Source organism: Eleginops maclovinus, chromosome 20 (assembly GCF_036324505.1).
Source record: "Eleginops maclovinus isolate JMC-PN-2008 ecotype Puerto Natales chromosome 20, JC_Emac_rtc_rv5, whole genome shotgun sequence".
Classification (NCBI taxonomy): domain Eukaryota; kingdom Metazoa; phylum Chordata; class Actinopteri; order Perciformes; family Eleginopidae; genus Eleginops; species Eleginops maclovinus.
Window position 1 is genome coordinate 29,971,739 of NC_086368.1, and position 19,035 is coordinate 29,990,773.

General features: G+C 44.7%; 1 protein-coding gene across 9 annotated transcripts in view; it reads left to right on the plus strand.

Annotated features, from left to right (window-relative positions):
- The window catches only part of LOC134882975 (butyrophilin subfamily 1 member A1-like), a 158,419-nt gene that overhangs the window by 115,930 nt on the left and 23,454 nt on the right, over positions 1–19,035 (plus strand). The window contains exons 1-2 of one of the 9 annotated variants that reach the window (XM_063911038.1): positions 10,681–10,932; positions 18,494–18,835. The exons of the other annotated variants lie outside the window; for them this stretch is intronic. Of the exons in view, the coding sequence (XP_063767108.1) occupies positions 10,863–10,932; positions 18,494–18,835 (412 nt within the window). The 5' untranslated portion in view covers positions 10,681–10,862. Of the gene's footprint in view, positions 1–10,680; positions 10,933–18,493; positions 18,836–19,035 lie in introns of those variants that run through there. 9 annotated transcript variants of the gene reach the window in all.

Consider the following 19,035-nt stretch of genomic DNA (forward strand, 5'->3'; position numbering starts at 1 on the left):
CCCCTTAAAAAGTATTTTTTTACCTGCACAATGGGTCAGACAAAACAAATACAGAGCATGGGTTTCGAATCGGGTCCACCTGCAGCAGAGACCTCATATTTCCTGCTTATGGTGTACTACATTACTAATATTGTTTTACAATCATTTTACAATTAACTAGAAACTACTATATGTTACAGCATTACATTAATATGCAATGTGTTAATAAAGCAAACCTATTTATAGTTCTAATTTATATCTAAATGCATAGACATTTTATCACGGTGATCATACAGTGTATATGTCAAAATATGCAGTTACTATGTCAATCTGACATACAGCGTACAATCACTACTTCACCCATTTTCAATGTTAGTTACGCTGAACAGCACTCAAACTCAGGATAAACACTCTGCTCCTGTGGCGACACGCAGTACTTCATATGGAATGCAACAATGACGTGCCCTGACCTGCTAGCAGTTCTAGCTCGAGAATGCTAGCCTCGCCACGAGTGGAATTTTAAAACATACAAGAAACATATAACTTAACCAACAAATCTAATTGCTTACCTGCACAATGTGTCAGACAAAACAAATACAGAGCATGGGTTTCGAATTGGGTCCACCTAGACAAAATAAATTCAATATTACAAGTTGTACGACAGCAATGCAGCCGTACTTCAAGGTGAAACGAAAACATAAAATCAAATAAAAGTTACAATACTGTGCCAAACATCGCAAAAATGCGATTCATAGGATGGCATATATGTTATACAAAAGTGTAAAATGAAGTCTCTTGTACAATCCAATAATAAGATGACTTGTAAAGACTTCTCCTGCGGACCATTCCTTTACTCAACCTACCTGCAGCAGACGTCGTATTTCCTGCTGCAGGATACCCGCAATGCAACACTGTATTAAAATACTGTAGAATAACAGTCCTGACCCAATGACACAGGATTTAACAATAACTACAAGACAAGGTATTTACTCCGTTACATATACACACACATTCATTCCTGCTGACTCAAACATTCATCAAGAACAAACTCACTCTGAGAGATTATACCCAGAAGGACATGTTGTTGTTGGATCATCAGTAATATTTCTGTTTGGATAAAAGTTGACTTTATGTAATCTGTGTTTGATTTTCTCTGCTGCAGGTTCTCGTCAGGAGGGAGTTATCCACTTCTACAAAGGTGTGTATAGCTAGACTAACGGCTGTTTAGGAGGTCCTTCTGATCAGTGTGTGTTTCTTGGTTTGGAGAAGGCCTTTTGTAGCGGCCGATTACGCGTATCCAAATGTTCAAAGGCCTCTTAGTCTGCGGTGCGCATTCGAGTATTGACTCCCATGAAAACCCAGATACTTCATGGTTCCATTTAAATGCTGTATTCCTTGGTTGTCGATAAATCCTTTGCCGGCCCACTGCCGATTTGGGACTTCTGCACAGCACAAACAAAATGTATACTCACAAAAATACAGCTAGGGATGCGTGCGGTCAGAGCCTTCTTCCCTTGCCCCTTCCAGACTTCCATTCAGACCTTTTTCTTTGTCCCGCTGGCAACGCCATCTCTACCTGAGACTGCCCTCTTGAGCGTGCGCACTACGGTGTGCTCTGATTATTTTCTAGAACAACAAAAACATGAACTTATGGCGGCCCATAAACAAAGCACAATGTCAGGTAAACTGTATGATTATAATTAGGTTCATTAATGTTAACTTTAGAGAATGTGCAATGTGCTCATCAAGTGGTCGATAAGTACAGTAAATAAAATGCCCAAATGGCTCTCACACCTTTCTTCACACCAAAGCCTCTCCTAGAATTCAGTAGAGTAGCTTGTGGTTGCATGGATACACACATATGATATTAAACTCCATAAACCTGAAACTACCTGAACTCCTTGGTTTCCACACAGCTTCTCTTCCTGACTGTAACTCTGTAAAGGGTACAGAGGGAGCCCCCTGATTGAAGCGTTCCAGAGACAAACTCAGGACCAAAGATCAGAGTAATGGAGTCATTAAATGGAGATGAAAGCCTACTTTAGCAAAGCACAACTATTCACAAAGTGCTAAACTATTCAACGAGTTCCTTCTACTAGATACCAGACGACTGAAAGCATGAGTAATGTACAGCAGTGGAAACAGAGACCTGAATGAGAGGAGAATCAAAGTCTCAGTCAGACTGCAGGAGGAGTGTGTGATGGTGTCCCTCAGGGGTCATCTGTACACACACATTCATTCCTGCTGACTCAAACATTCATCAAGAACAAACTCACTCTGAGAGATTATACCCAGAAGGACATGTTGTTGGATCATCAGTAATATTTCTGTTTGGATAAAAGTTGACTTTATGTAATCTATGTTTGATTTTCTCTGCTGCAGGTTCTGATCTGAAGGAAGTTATCTGCTTCTACAAAGGTTTGGATAGCTAGACTAATGGCTGTTTAAGAGATCCCACTGCCGATTTGGGACTTCTGCACAGCACAAACAAAATGTATACTCACAAAAATACAGCTAGGGATGCGTGCGGTCAGAGCCTTCTTCCCTTGCCCCTTCCAGACTTCCATTCAGACCTTTTTCTTTGTCACGCTGGCAACGCCATCTCTACCTGAGACTGCCCTCTTGAGCGTGCGCACTACGGTGTGCTATGATTATTTTCTAGAACAACAAAAACATGAACTTATGGCGGCCCATAAACAAAGCACAATGTCAGGTAAACTGTATGATTATAATTAGGTTCATTAATGTTAACTTTAGAGAATGTGCAATGTGCTCATCAAGTGGTCGATAAGTACAGTAAATAAAATGCCCAAATGGCTCTCACACCTTTCTTCACACCAAAGCCTCTCCTAGAATTCAGTAGAGTAGCTTGTGGTTGCATGGATACACACATATGATATTAAACTCCATAAACCTGAAACTACCTGAACTCCTTGGTTTCCACACAGCTTCTCTTCCTGACTGTAACTCTGTAAAGGTGTTAGAATTAAATGTAAATAAATGTATATATTTTTAAATACACAGTCATTATCATTGTCTACCATATCCTAATCGTGTATGGAAAATAACTGGTAGAAACAGTCTGTTTAAGCAACAGATTATTATGATTGTACAGATACTTGGTATGAGAAACTACTCCCTGAGAACGTGTGGGCGAACACGTTCTCAGGACAACACTCCGCAACATGACCACCGAAGGACGCACGTGCAGGAAGACTGCTCCACACTCCTCACACACACACACACACCAACAAATATACATATAAAGCAACTATGTACTTTAGAGGACACGAGCAGCCTCACAATCCCCTCCCTCTATACTGACTCGTGCTTATGTGATTAGGGCATCCTAAAACTAATAAAAAGAAAGGGAGGTGCGCGGGACAGGCAGAGTTTGTGGGGGCGTTGTAACTGCACTGTCTCCTGCACTCTCTCCTTGCAAGTTTTAACAGCCTTAACTGATGTCTCATGTGTTTATTTAACAGTGTTTGCTGCAAGTGTCAGTTTTGGACCTGACAAAAGGGTACAGAGGGAGCCCCCTGATTGAAGCGTTACAGAGACAAACTCAGGACCAAAGATCAGAGTAATGGAGTCATTAAATGGAGATGAAAGCCTGCTGTTATTCATCTCTGCTTTATGTGAACCAGCTCCTGAAGCAGAGCACAGTTATTCTCCATTTCCTGAACTATTCGACCAGTTTCTCTGTAATTATTAAATTACAGTTTCACTTTCAACAAGTCGAGCAAAGGAAGGAAGTAGCATGTTAGCTTATTGATGCTAACTTCCTGTGGCTTACAGTGCGTTCCTCGCTCTGAAATAAGTTGCTCAAGTTAACGACGTCTAAATAGTTGAAGCTCATTCCAGAGAGACGTTCTGCAGTCTGTGGACCACTGGTGGTCCGTGAGCGACCCCTAGTGGTCCGTGAGTATTTTGGTAAAATGTCACATTTGAAATTAATATATTATAGGTTTAAAGTGTTTCTCAAACTGTCTTAAAATGACTAGTATAGAGTGTGGCATAGATGTAGCTACGTAGGTTCGTAGCTACGTAGGTTACGATCTTACGTCATAAATGATTTGCGCGGTCAATTTGAGCTGTCAACTGACAAGATGGATCGATGGCTAAAGACAGGGTCAGTTAAAAGAAAATTAAATGACAAATCTGACGTGACAGTCAAGGTGCATCGTCCTGATGCAGGAGATCCAGCAACTACAAGTGGTTCAGCCGCAGCGACAAGGGATTTTGTGTGCGTTACTGAGTCCCAGGAGAGCGGTTCGCCGTCTAACCACCACCCGGCTGAAAGCTGTGAGACTCGGCTTGATCGCGGAAAGTCCAGCGCTAAAGTGAAGAGAAAATATCACAGCGACTACATACAATTTGGATTTTTCTGGACCGGAGATGAAGAGGATCCCAATCCACACTGTGTTTTGTGCTACGAGTCGTTGGCTAACGAGGCTATGAAACCCGCCAAGCTCTAGCGTCATTTTGAGAGCAAACACAAGGATTACATCGGGAAACCTTTAGCATTGTTTGAGAGAAACCGTGATGAACTTAAAAAACACATGACGAAGGCGCCCTCACATTTTTTTGCGACGGGGGAAAATGCGAAGGCTACAGAGGCATCATACAGGGTATCCCTTCTCATCGCAAAAACAGGGAAACCTCATTCGATAGGTGAGAATTTAGTCAAACCAGCTGCCAAGGTTATGGCTAATGTATTGTTTGGGGAGAAAGCAAGCGACGAAATTAACAGGGTCCCCCTCTCCAATGATACTGTCCAGCGGCGAATAACAGCCATGGCCGAAAATGTCAAAGATCAGCTGATCACACGTTTACGCCAAAGCCAGTTTTTCACACTGAAACCGGACGAGTCAACTGATATCGTGAATGAGGCAAATCTGCTGTGTTTTGTAAGGTACATTTATGATGGCGGTGTGCAGGATGAATTTCTGTTTTGTCGTTCCCTGCCGACCAACACCACAGGGGAAGCCATGTTTGACTCAGTCAACGATTTCATCCTGCAGAATAATATCGACTGGACACAATGTGTTGGTATTTGCACAGATGGTGCAACTGCAATGACTGGGAAACACAAGGGACTGGCAGCGGGCGTACGCGCAGTTGCACCTTGCGCCACAGCAACACACTGTTGCATTCACAGAGAACAGCTGGCTGTGAAAAAAATGCCACCATGCCTCAAATCAGTACTGGACGAGTGAAAATTGTTAATACAATAAAAACCAAAGCGATGGACCAAAGACCAAAGAGTTGGGTCGAGTGGCGGGGGAAGCCTCTGGACAGACCTGGTAAGCCCAAACATGTTGTGCGGGTGAACTGGGAACGTCTGGAGGAGTCCCAAGTCCAGGAGGCCTTCAACTCACACCTCCGGCAGAGCTTTTCAGGCATCCCTGTGGAGGCTGGGGACATTGAACCAGAGTGGGCGGTGTTCAAAGCCTCTATTGCCGAAGCTGCGGCAAGGAGCTGTGGTCTCAAGGTCTTAGGTTCCTCAAGGGGCGGTAACCCTCGAACCTCCTGGTGGACACCGGTGGTCAGGGAAGCCGTCCGACTGAAGAAGGAGGCCTTCCGGGATATGTTATCCCTGGGTACTCCTGACGCAGTTGCAAGGTATCGACAGGCCCGAAGGGCAGCAGCCTCAGCCGTGGCTGAGGCAAAGCAGCAGGTGTGGGAGAAGTTCGGAGAAGCCATGGAGAAGGACTTTCGGTCGGCACCAAAGTTGTTCTGGAAAACCCTCCGACACCTCAGGAGGGGGGTAGCAGGGAACCATCCAATCTGTGTACAGTAGGGATGGGGCGCTGTTGACCTCAACTGATAGTGTGTTAGGGCGGTGGAAGGAACACTTTGAGGAACTCCTGAATCCGACAACTCCGCACTCTATGTTAGAGGCAGAGCTGGAGTATGAAGGAGGATCAATTCCAATTTCACGGGGGGAAGTCACTCAGGTTGTTAAACAGCTCCACAGTGGCAAAGCCCCGGGGGTGGATGAGATCCGCCCAGAAATGCTGAAGGCTCTGGGTGTTGAGGGACTGTCATGGTTGACACGTCTCATCAACATTGCGTGGAAGTCGGAAACAGTACCGAAGGAGTGGCAGACCGGGGTGGTGGTTCCTCTCTTTAAAAAGGGGGATCAGAGGGTGTGTGCCAATTACAGAGGCATCACATTACTCAGCCTCCCCGGGAAAGTTTACTCTAAGGTGCTGGAAAGGAGGGTCCGGCCGATTGTCGAACCTCAGATTGAAGAGGAACAATGCGGTTTTCGTCCTGGTCGTGGAACGATGGAGCAGCTTTTCACTCTCGCAAGGATCCTGGAGGGGGCCTGGGAGTACGCTCATCCGGTCTACATGTGCTTTGTGGATTTGGAGAAGGCGTATGACCGGGTTCCCAGGGAGATACTGTGGGAGGTGCTGCGGGAGTATGGGGTGAGGGGGTCTTTGCTCAGGGCCATCCAATCTCTGTACTCTCAAAGCGAGAGCTGTGTCCGGGTCCTCGGCAGCACGTCGGACCGATTTCCGGTGAGGGTTGGCCTCCGCCAGGGCTGCGCTTTGTCACCAATCCTGTTTGTGATATTCATGGACAGGATTTCGAGGCGTAGTCGTGGGGGAGGGGGTTTGCAGTTCGGTGGGCTAAGGATTGCACCACTGCTTTTTGCAGATGATGTGGTCCTAATGGCTTCATCGGTCTGTGACCTTCAACACTCACTGGATCGGTTCGCGGCCGAGTGTGAAGCGGCTGGGATGAGGATCAGCACCTCCAAATCTGAGGCCATGGTTCTCAGCAGGAAACCGATGGACTGTCCACTTCAGGTAGGGAATGAGGCCTTACCCCAAGTGAAGGAGTTCAAGTATCTCGGGGTCTTGTTCTCGAGTGAGGGAACAATGGAGCGTGAGATGGGCCGGAGAATCGGAGCAGCGGGAGCGGTACTGCAGTCGCTTTACCGCACCGTTGTGACGAAGAGAGAGCTGAGTCAGAAGGCAAAACTCTCTGTCTACCGGGCCATCTTCGTTCCTACCCTCACCTATGGTCATGAAGGATGGGTCAGGACCGAAAGAACGAGATCGCGGATACAAGCGGCCGAAATGGGATTTCTCCGCAGGGTGGCTGGCATCTCCCTTAGGGATAAGGTGAGAAGTTCAGTCATCCAGGAGGGACTCGGAGTAGAACCGCTGCTCCTTCGCGTTGAAAGGAGGCAGTTGAGGTGGTTCGGGCACCTAGTGAGGATGCCACCTGGGTGCCTCCCTAGGGAGGTGTTCCAGGCACGTCCAGCTGGGAAGAGACCGAGGGGTAGACCTAGGACCAGGTGGAGGGGTTATATCTCTTCGCTGGCCTGGGAGCGCCTTGTAATCCCCCAGTCAGAGCTGGTTGATGTGGCCAGGGAAAGAGAAGTTTGGGGCTCTCTGCTGGAGCTGTTACCTCCGCGACCCTGACGGAAAAGCGGGATGGATGGATAAAAACCAAAGCACTGAACACACGTCTTTTTAAAGCTCTGTGTGATGAAATGGGAAGTGAACACACAAAACTGCTTTTCCATACTGAAGTTCGCTGGCTGTCGCGTGGGAAAGTTCTCACCCGTCTATTTGAACTGCGCGATGAGGTGATGTTATTCTTGCATCATACTGATGAACTGTATGACAGACTGCATGATTTCCAGTGGCTCTCAAAATTGGCATACCTGGCCGATGTCTTTAGCGCACTCAATGCTTTGAACTTAGCGCTGCAGGGAAAAGCCGTCACCGCCTTCAATGTGCAGGACAACATTAAAGCCCCACGCCTCAAGATGGAATTGTGGTGTGTCCGTCTGGATCGCCAGGAGTTTGACTGTTTTCCGACGCTTGTGGATTTTCTCCTCGCTGCAGATGAAGAGCTGGACGGCGGCACTGTTGCAGCCTTCAAGGAACATCTGCAAGGCCTTCACTTTCAGCTGGGAAGATATTTCCCAGAACTAGATGCAGGCTATGAGTGGATCAGGAATCCATTTGGGGACAAAACGCACATCGAACACGTCGGTTCCAAGCTCCCATCAAGACAGGTTGACAGCCTTGTGGACATCGCATCTGATGGGACACTGAGGACGACTTTCAGAGAGAAAAGCTTGACAGACTTTTGGGCCCACGTCCAGCCTGAGCACCTAGAGCTGGCTGACGCTGCTCTGAAACTGTTGACGCCGTTTCCAACAACTACAACTGTGAAGTTGGTTTTTCTACACGTGTTGGTCTGAAAACAAAGCAGCGTAACAGGATCAATGTGGACTGTGATATGAGACTAAAACTCTCCAGTTTGGATCCAGACATTGTTTCACTGATGTCTCAGCACAAGCAGCACCATTCCTCCCATTAGGTAGCAACAGAGACACGCAGTGTATGAGTGAGTATACGATGCTATTTGTAAATGTAACAGTGTAAATAATGACCTTGTGTTTATTGTTAAATTCTTGTTAAACTTGGGCCTGCAACCATAGTTTTACTGTATTTTATTTTTGAAAATACAGCAGAAGTTTGTGTCGTACTAAATGCATTTTGCGTATCTCTCTGTTCGCTCGGACATAAACTCAGTAATAAATGTAGTCTATGTTTCATATGATGTGTAAAATCTATCAGCATTTACCGTTTAAATCGCATGTGAACGAAATGCTTGTGGAATCCGTAGCTGTTTTTGTATTGTTGATTTAATGTGTGAACGAGCGATATAGAGAAGGTCACATAGAGCTGTTATTATTAGGCTGTAATTTGTAATACACTGTTGGAGTAGTAAGCAGGCCTATTGTATTTATTCTAGTTTATATTTAGTTATATTTAGTTATATTTGGTGTATATTTCTCCTTCCTTCTTTGTATTGAACTGTTGCACCTCAATTTCCCTCGGGATTAATAAAGCTTCTTGAATCTTGAATCTTGTTTTGGGATATTGGGGGAGTTAGGTGGTCCGTGAGTATTTTTTATTGGTTAAGTGGTCCTTGGTCTGAAAAAGTTTGAGAAACACTGTTCTAGAGGAAGGAATGAACTCCAGTTTGACTCACATTCAAACTCAAAGCTGTGTGGAAACGAGGAATCAGATAATCTGAAACAACATATTACTGATGGTGTGTGTGTGTGTGTGTGTGTGTGTGTGTGTGTGTGTGTGTGTGTGTGTGTGTGTGTGTGTGTGTGTGTGTGTGTGTGTGTGTGTGTGTGTGTGTGTGTGTGTGTGTGTGTGTGTGTGTGTGTGTGTGTGTGTGTGATGCAATAACTATTTTTACTTCCTTTTTAAAATAGAGGATCATCAGTCTGAAGGAGAGAGAGAGAGAATTAACCGCCACAGAATCACTGTGATGAATATTCTTGCTAATTGTTGAACGTAAATCTGTCTCAAAAGGACGTTAATATCGAGGAGAAGAATGTCTAAAATGAAGTGTAAATATTATAATTGTATTGTTTAAAGTTTACTGTTTTTAGGAAGACCTTTATCTCTTTCGATGATAAAGCAGAGGATGAATCTGGCAGGAATAATCCAGATGCAGTTACTCTTTATGAGCAGCCTGTTACAGGTTCCTGTGAAACCAGCTCTTTCACTTTTATATTTTTCCTTAATTTGTTGATTTGTTTGCCATTCAGGGAACGCCAATCAGAAGGTGGAGTTTGTTGTTTGAGAAAATGTCTGAAGTTGATCTGTTTTAAATTAACTCCTGGAAAATGATAATTGGTTGGTCAGTCTGAATGTGTTAATTGATTTATGTCCTTGTGTTAAATACACGTATCCATTTCTGGGGATTATTCAACCGTACATCATGTCATTACACCAAAGTGACCTGGAGTTTTATTCTGAACAATAATCTCTCCAAACCTCACTGTGAATTATTGAGGGGGTTTCTTATGTTGTCAGATGAAAAACGCTGCCTGATATTCTGAGTTTGTTTTCTGTTTCCTTTATTTTTATTGTGTTACCTGCTGACTGTATTATCTGCCAAAAAAATGACCCACTGTTATTGTTGTGTATTTTCTGCTGAAGCACAAATAAGGAATGCATGGGTCTTTAATTTACTTTACTTTTGCTGTTCTGGGATCCAGTGGGAAGCTGGATCGTTTGGTTATATTGGTCAAATATTACGTTCTCAAATGTGTTTTTCTCAACAAGTCTTCATTCTTTAAGGACATGGCACTTCAGAACAGATCAATTACATTTTGAAAGATTCAAAAAGCCTTAAAGAATATCTCTGAACCTTTCTGATGCTTTGATGAAACTGTTGTCAATAAAGTTATTGATATGGACATCATAGATTGTTCTTAAATGTAAAAATGTGTGTTAAGGAAAGCTTGCATTGAAATCAGATATCTTCAGAAATAAATACTGATAATAATAAATGTTTAGTGACTTTTACAATACTACCAAACTCTAGTGGTGCACCAGATTCACATGTATTATAAGAAGTATAGAATAATGTTTGTTGAACTCTTCAGAATGTAAGGATTTTACAATTACTTTATTTAAGAAATGGGAACAGGTTATTTTGTATAAATGCTATTACTGTTTAACTTCTAGTGTCATTTTGAAAGCAGGACTTTTACTCAGTATTCTTAGACTGCAGTATTACTCCTTTTACTTCAGTAAATAGTCTGAGTACTTCCTCCACCTCTAGTGGCTTTCACAACGTTGCTGTTATTGATGTGTTTCTGTTACAGTTGTTGGTTTTAAATTGAACAGTGAGACACAGGTGAAGACACAGGGGAAGACACAGGTGAAGACTCCACCCATCAGAAACTCAGAGAGGAAGAAACAGGAAATAATCTGCGACAGAGTTTACTTTCTGTTTCTCTGACATTAAACTTCAAATATAGTTATTCCCTGTAAGCTAAATGTGATCTCTGTAAAATAGTGTTGTTCCTGCGGTGAAACATGTTTGGTTTCAGACTTCAGTTTCTCTTTCTGCTGACTTTCTCTGGAGCAACTCTGGGACAGAAACCCGGTAAGAAGCTGCTATCAACTGCTCTGTTGTGTTAATGCTAACGCTAATGCTAACGCTAAAGCTAGCAACAGAAGGCATTGGTTTCAATGCAGTGAAGCTAATGTGAGCTAACTAGCTTAGCCCCTGCTAAAGATTCTAGATTCAGTCTTAAAAGGCTTCATTGTTTAAAGCACAATAATTACAGCGAAGGTTTGACGTCTGTTCTACATTAATATGATCTTATAAATGAGTTCAGATTCATATTATTGGATGTTGTCATACTGACTAACTTTAAAGAATTCATAACTGAAGGAGAAAAGTGTTTTTAAAGGGGTTTAATGTACATTTCAGGCTCGGTTTTATTGTATAGAGGAGCTGTGTTGATGTTGGGGTGACTTTAGATACAGCTACATGTGTTAGAAACATGGATCTAACAGAGGGCCCTGCGGGATGTTACTTTCGATATCTCCCGACAGCTGCAAAGATGGCGGCTCTCCTGCTGCTGAACACTACTGTGGGTAGTGGAGTGACGTCATGCTGCATGATCAAACCAATAATGATTACCGATTAACTGACTGGAGAAGTACTCCCACTACTAGTACTCAGGTATTGTACTTCAGTAAAAGTAGAAGTACTCAGGTATTGTACTTCAGTAAAAGTAGAAGTACTCAGGTATTGTACTTGAGTAAAAGTAGAAGTACTCAGGTCTTGTACTTGAGTAAAAGTAGAAGTACTCAGGTCTTGTACTTGAGTAAAAGTAGAAGTACTCAGATCTTGTACATTAGTAAAAGTATAAGTACTCAGATCTGGTACTTGAGTAAAAGTAGAAGTACTCAGGTCTTGGACTTGAGTAAAAGTAGAAGTACTCAGATCTTGTACTTGAGTAAAAGTAGAAGTACTCAGATCTTGTACATTAGTAAAAGTAGAAGTACTCAGATCTTGTACATTAGTGATGTTAGTTTCGATATCTCCCGACAGCTGCAAAGATGGCGGTGTTCCAGTTTAACTGGATTCCGGTTTAACTGGTTGAGTTTGTTTACCTTTTCCGCCAGATGTTGTGGTTGCCAGGTTCGTCATTTTTCACGTACTTGTGTGTCTGAAGTGTGACCAGACAATGTAGAAAACCTCGGGGAAAAACCGTTAACATCACCAGTTCATGTAAAATGCACATGTTGAGATCATCTACAGACAACAACAGAAAATATGCTGGCCAAAAAATAAAAATGAAAATAAACAATATTCAGTCTCTAGCGACAGGATTCGAACCCATACATCTGAAAATATAAATCTCAGTCATGAATGTTACACCACCGACCAGCTCAAACAATGCCGTGCTTGAGCCATATACATCTTGTCAGCTCTTGTCAGCTGTTTACAAATCACCGTTTAACATGGATGAAATAAACCCCACCATGTTAGCTGGTGATATCCACAATATGACACAGACGCTGCCAACGCAAGCCTCAAAAACGAATGCAAAAGCCATGTGTTACGGACAATAGACAAGCATGGCCATCTGAAAGGATATTGCTTTGTTTTTTAGCCTAAAAAGTGCATATAGTGACCATTACAAAGCACATATCAAACGCTATGAAAGTAGCCGCTGTGAGATACGAACCCAGTCCTGCTTTCAAAAGGTATTAATCCACTGCCTTACCGCTGATGGTCTGAGCTACTGTTCAGACTTTGAAGCAACAAGCTGAATATTTATTATTGACTATTTACTTGTAGCTGTTCCCAATGGAGAAAAACTGTCACAATTGGCTACAACTTCATCACTGGATGAATAGAGGCATGGTTCGGCAAGGGATTTTATTTATTGGCCGTCAAATACATGCAGGACAGTAATCGTCGTCCACAGGTGGTTCCCCCACACAAAGGCTGTGATTCCAGCTTTTACAAAGTGTGCACTCCGACTGGAAGAAAAGGGAAAAAAACATTACAGTTATCAACTTCAAGTGCTCCAAACTTGCCTTACCCATTGATCATGGGTGTCATGTTCGCCACGCACCCGACATAGCTCCGACAAATCATCTGATTACAGATAGCCATGTTATTGCTGGAATAAATAGCACTTGCATAACAACTGAAAACAAAGTAGAAACCAACCCGTTTCCTTGATGAGCTGTTGGGCTGTTGAGGATACATGGAAGCTTAACAAATCCAGTGATGCATTTCTCTGAATTGATGGAAGATGAAAGGCAAATTTGCTTACTTTACACACAATAACGCCACATGCTGTAGCATCTTGTTTCAAGGTTTCAAGGTTTCAAGGTTTTATTGGTCATATGCACAGCAGATACAGCGTATATGTTGGCAATGAAAATCTTATGTCGCGTGCTCCTCCAACAACTCAACATACATGGTGCAAAAGATAAATAAAATAGTGCAAAAAGAGAGAAGAATATTTACAATATTAACAATAAAGATTTGAGGATGTGAAATATATACATATGTGGAATACATTGAGAGTATTTAAACACTTTACACTGTTGAATGAGGAGGTATGGACAGATGCATATATTATGTATAACAGATGTATATGGCAGATATGTATAATATATAGATATGTGTACTATAAACAGATATGTATGGCAGATGTGTATAATATATATGTATGTGTGTACTATAAACAGATGTGAGTAGACATTCACACAGCTCAGGAGTTCAGTAGTCTTATAGCCTGTGGTATAAAACTGTCTCTGAGTCTGGTGGTCTTGGTCCGGATGCTGCGGTACCGTCTGCCAGACGGCAGCAGACAGAACAGATTGTTGCTGGGGTGATGGGGGTCCTTTAATATCCTACCGGCCTTCTTCCTACACCGCTGGGTGTAGAGGTCCTCCATGGATGGCAGCTCCGTCCTGGTGATGTGCTGAGCAGTTTTCACCACCCTCTGTAGAGTCTTACGGTTGAGGGCGGTGCAACTGCCATACCAGGCGGTGATGCAGCCAGTCAGGATACTCTCGATGGTGCACCTGTAGAAGTTGCAGAGTATCCTGGAGTCCATGTTGAACTTCCGCAGCCTGCGGAGGAAGAAGAGCCGCTGTCGAGCCGTCTTGGATATGACCCTGGTGTGATGTGTCCATGTCAGGTCCTCACTGATGTTTACCCCGAGGAACCTGAAGCTGCTGACTCTCTCCACAGGAGTCCCGTCGATGGTGATGGGTGTGTGTGCCTCTCTCTGCCTCTTCCTGTAGTCCACAATCAGCTCCTTTGTTTTGCTGACGTTGAGATGGAGGTTGTTGTCCTGGCACCAAGATGTCAGGGCTCTGACCTCCTCTCTGTACGCCGTCTCGTCGCCGTCTGTGATCAGGCCGATGACGGTCGTGTCGTCAGCAAACTTGATGATGGTGTTGGAGCTGTGTGTGGCCACGCAGTCGTGCGTGAACAGGGAGTAGAGGAGAGGGCTGAGCACACAACCCTGAGGGGCTCCGGTGTTGAGGGTCAAGGTGGAGGATGTGATGTTCCCCATCCGCACTGCCTGGGATCTGCCCGTCAGGAAGCTCATGATCCAGTCACAGAGGGCGCTGTTGAGCCCAAGGTCCCTGAGCTTAATGATGAGCTTGGAGGGCACAATGGTGTTGAATGCTGAACTGTAGTCAATGAACAGCATTCTCACATAAGTGTTCCTCTGGTCCAGGTGGGAGAGGGCAGTGTGGAGGGTGAGGGAGATGGCATCATCCGTGGACCTGTTTGCTCTGTAGGCAAACTGCAGGGGGTCCAGTGAGTCAGGGAGGGAGGAGGTGATAAAAGTTTTGACTAACCGCTCAAAGCACTTCATGATGATGGAGGTGAGTGCAACTGGGCGGTAGTCATTGAGGCAGATGGGTTTTGTCTTTTTGGGGACAGGGACAATGATGGACTCTTTAAAGCATGTGGGGACTACAGACTGGAGCAGTGACCTATTGAAAATGTCTGTGAACACATCTGCCAGCTGAACTGCACACACCTTGAGAGCACGGCCAGGGATGCCATCAGGTCCTGGAGCCCTGTGTGCGTTGATCCTTTTCAGAGATCTACACACATCTGCACTGGTTAAAACCAGTGAGCAGGGATCCTGGGCCTTTTGTGCCTCCACAGCCGGGGGCTTCTCAAAGCGTGCATAAAATGTGTTCAGTTCATCTGGGAGAGATGCAGACACTTCCTCAGCACCACTCGTTGTCCTTTTGTAGTCTGTTATTGTTTTTAGTCCAGACCACATATTTCTGGCGTTGGAGCCCTTGTAGTTCGACTCCACCTTGTCCCTGTATTGTCTTTTCGCACTGCTAATAGCTCTCCGGAGTGCATACCTGGAATTCCTGTACTCATCCAAATCACCGCCGCTGTGCGCGATGGCCCGTGCTTTAAGTTTAGCTCGGACCTCGCCGTTTATCCAGGGCTTCTCATTTGGGAATGTCCGTACAGTAATCCGCGGCACGACGTCATCGATGCATTTGCCGATGTAGCAAATGACCGCGTCAGTGTGTGTGTTTATATCGTCCTCCTCAAACACACACCACTCCGTGATGCCAAAGCAGTGGCGGAGAGCAGAGTCAGACTGCTCGGACCAACGCTGCACTGTCCTTGTCACAGGTCGGTCCCTCTTCAGTCTCTGCCGGTAAACGGGGAGCAGAAGAAGAGATATGTGGTCTGACTTGCCGAAGGGGGGGGCGGGGGAGGGCTTTATATCCATGCCGGAAAGGAGTGTAAACATGGTCCAGTGTAGGCCTATTTCCACCGCGCGTGGGGCAGCTGACGTGCTGATAGTATTTCGGCAGGACTTTCTTCATGTTGGCTCTGTTAAAATCCCCGGCCACAATAAATGCGGCCTCTGGCCGAGAAGTCTCTGTCCTGTCGATAATCCCATACAGCTCCTCCAGCGCTGTGTTGTTGTCAGCGTGCGGCGGAACATACACTGCTGTTAGAACAACAGATGTGAACTCCCTCGGCAGATAAAAAGGCCGGCATCCGATCATGATGTGCTCTAGGCTGGGAGAACAGTCCGAAGAAATGATCTCCACATCTGAGCACCAGTTGTTGTTAATCATGAAGCACACACCTCCTCCCTTGCTCTTCCCTGAGTTTACTGTCCGGTCCTGGCGATGATTGGAGAATCCGTGTGGAGCAATGGCGGCGTCCGGTATCGTGGGGTCGAGCCAAGTCTCCGTGAAAACCAAAACATTACAGGTCTTAATGTCCCGTTGAAATGCCACCCTGCTACGGAGTTCGTCCAGCTTATTATCCAGGGATTGGACATTTGCCAGAAGTAAACTCGGTAGAGGAGGCCTGTTTTCACGTTTCCTCAGCCTGACCAGGACCCCGGCCCGGGAACCTCGTGGTCTCTTCCTCCTGCGCTCCACAGGTAGAGCTCCAGCAGGTAAACACGGAGACTCTCCATTGTTTGCAGGTCGTCGTGGATTATTGCTGTCCACCAGCGACCTGATGTGTAAAAGTTGTTCTCTATCATATTGGATGATAGGGCTCGCTTGGGCGGTTTGCATGTTGCAAAAAAAAGTTAACAACCAACAAAGTAAAACAATAAAAACACTAAGATGTGGAGTTGTTGAGGAGCTCGAGACACGGCAGCCATCCTCGGCGCCATCTTGCTCAATTATCATCTTGTTGGAGTGGGTGCATGACCAGCGGGAGACGTTAAGGCCACGCTGCCTCATGAAAGCCCTGTTTAGTAGAGGGCTCATGAATGACTAAACACCCAAAGTGACTAACCCCTCACCCAAAATAAATGGACCCTCCCCACACCGTGTCCCTCACGTACCTGCTGACTTCTGTGCATCTCTTCAGTGCCTGAGACTGAGCCCCAAATGGATCAACATAGAGGGAGCGTTTCTCTTGCGTATAGATGGCCTACACAACAGCAACAGATGTATAAGGAACAATTACATCAACATGAGATGCAGTGGGGCAAAAAAGTATTTAGTCAGCCACCAATTGTGCAAGTTCTCCCATTTAAAAAGATGAGAGAGGCCTGTAATTTTATCATAGGTATACCTCAACTATGAGAGACAGAATGAGGGAAAAAATCCAGAAAATCACATTGTAGGATTTTTAATGAATTAATTTTCAAATGATTGTGGAAAATAAGTATTTGGTCAATAACAAAAGTTCATCTCAATACTTTGTTATATACCCTTTGTTGGCAATGACAGAGGTCAAACGTTTTCTGTAAGTCTTCACAAGGTTTCCACACTGTTGCTGGTATTTTGGCCCATTCCTCCATGCAGATCTCCTCTAAAGCAGTGATGTTTTGGGGCTGTCGCTGGGCAACACGGACTTTCAACTCCCTCCAAAGATTTGTATATATGTATATAGAAGATGGTTTCTTCCAGTCCACTCCACAAAATCCTCCACCAGCACTATATGTTTATATATATGTATCTCCAACATCTCCAGATTACAGAGCGCTGGTGGAGGATTTTGTGGAGTGGACTGGAAGAAACCATCTTCTGAATGTGGCCAAGACCAGAGAGGTGGTCATTGACTTCAGGAAGAAGAGGACGTCTCCACTGCCCCTGTGCATTCTGGGAGAGGATGTGGCTGTGGTGGAGGACTACAAGTACCTTGGACTGTACCTCGACAACGGACTGAACTGGAGGGCCAACACTGACGCTGTGTACAAGAAGGGGATGAGCCGACTCTATTTCCTGAGGAGGCTGAGATCCTTCAACGTGTGCAGCATCAGAGCCGGTGACAGCAGCAGATTTAGCAAACTGATCAGGAAAGCTGGCTCTGTCATCGGCATCAACCTGGACCGCTTTGAAGCTGTGGTGGAGAGGAGGACTCTGAACAGACTGCTGTCCATCATGGATAACAAGCTACTGGAAGGACAGCTGAGCTCCTTCTCCAACAGACTGCTCCAGCTCCGCTGTCACAAGGACAGGTTCAGGAGAACCTTCCTGCCCTCTGCAGTAACTCTGTACTATAACCCCCTCTGGCTGCAGGACTCTCTGCTCCATAGCCTCTCTGTGAGCTGGACTTAACATGCACACTTCACACTGTACATTTACATTATATTTTCCTTTAATATTCCATTTCATTGCACTATTCACTCTCTGTATATTTCTTGTTTTTATTATATTGTATTTTTCTGCTGTAACTAAAACATTTCCCAGTTTGGGATGAATAAAGTATTTCTGATTCTGTAGCTGCTGGATTTACTGCAGGTGAACTACAGTCTGATTTAAGGGATTATATTTACCATCATTAATCCTAATCTGCCTAGCAACTAGAGGGATTAAATACATGTAGTGGAGTAAAAGTACACAGTAGAAAACTTGAAATACTCGAAGTAAAGTACAACTACCTCAAAATTGTACTGCAGTTCAGTACTGTAGTAAATATACTCAGTAATTTCCCACCTCTGTCGATATGTGAGTATCATTTTTCTGTGGCACATACCCTGTCTGATGAGTAAAAGTCAGATATGAATCGGTACATTTATTTTCCTGTTGCTTTAGTCCATTAAGCTCAGATCAGCTGTTTACCCTTCCTGCAGAACCTCTGAGTCAACAGACATTGCTTTCTATTTACATCCCTGAGAGCTAATGTCTGACACAGTCATGATTAAACGTGCTTTGTCTTCCAGGTGCTGTCAGAGTGGTGGTTCCAGAAGGCGGTGGTGATGCTGTATTACCAGTCTCCATCGGCAGGAACGCTGAAACACTTTTCTTTGACTGGAGGAAAGTCGGTCCTGGAGGAGAAGTCCTGCAGGAGGTTTTCCTGTACGATGCCGGCCTCCATTACAACAACGGTTTTCGGGGTCAGAGTGAGCAGTTCAAAGGTCGAGTCTCACACTTTCCTGGAGAACTGAAGCACGGCAACACCTCCATCATCATCAGTGACACGAAGGCGTCTGACGCTGGAAGATACTCCTGTTATTTTCCACATCTGCAGCCTCGTCAGACATTCTACGTTGAGCTGGATGTTGGTGAGTACTCTTGTTGGACCAACATGCGTCCTGCCTTTTGGCGGCAAGAGACACTGCGTTTGAACGGCCCCTGAGAATTGAACACTAAACGTAAACATCGTAGGCTTGGTCATGTTCATTTAATGTGAGGAAACATTGAGACGATATAAACATCGGATGAATGGTGCTGCCCTTCTAGATACCAATGGCAACAGGAAGCG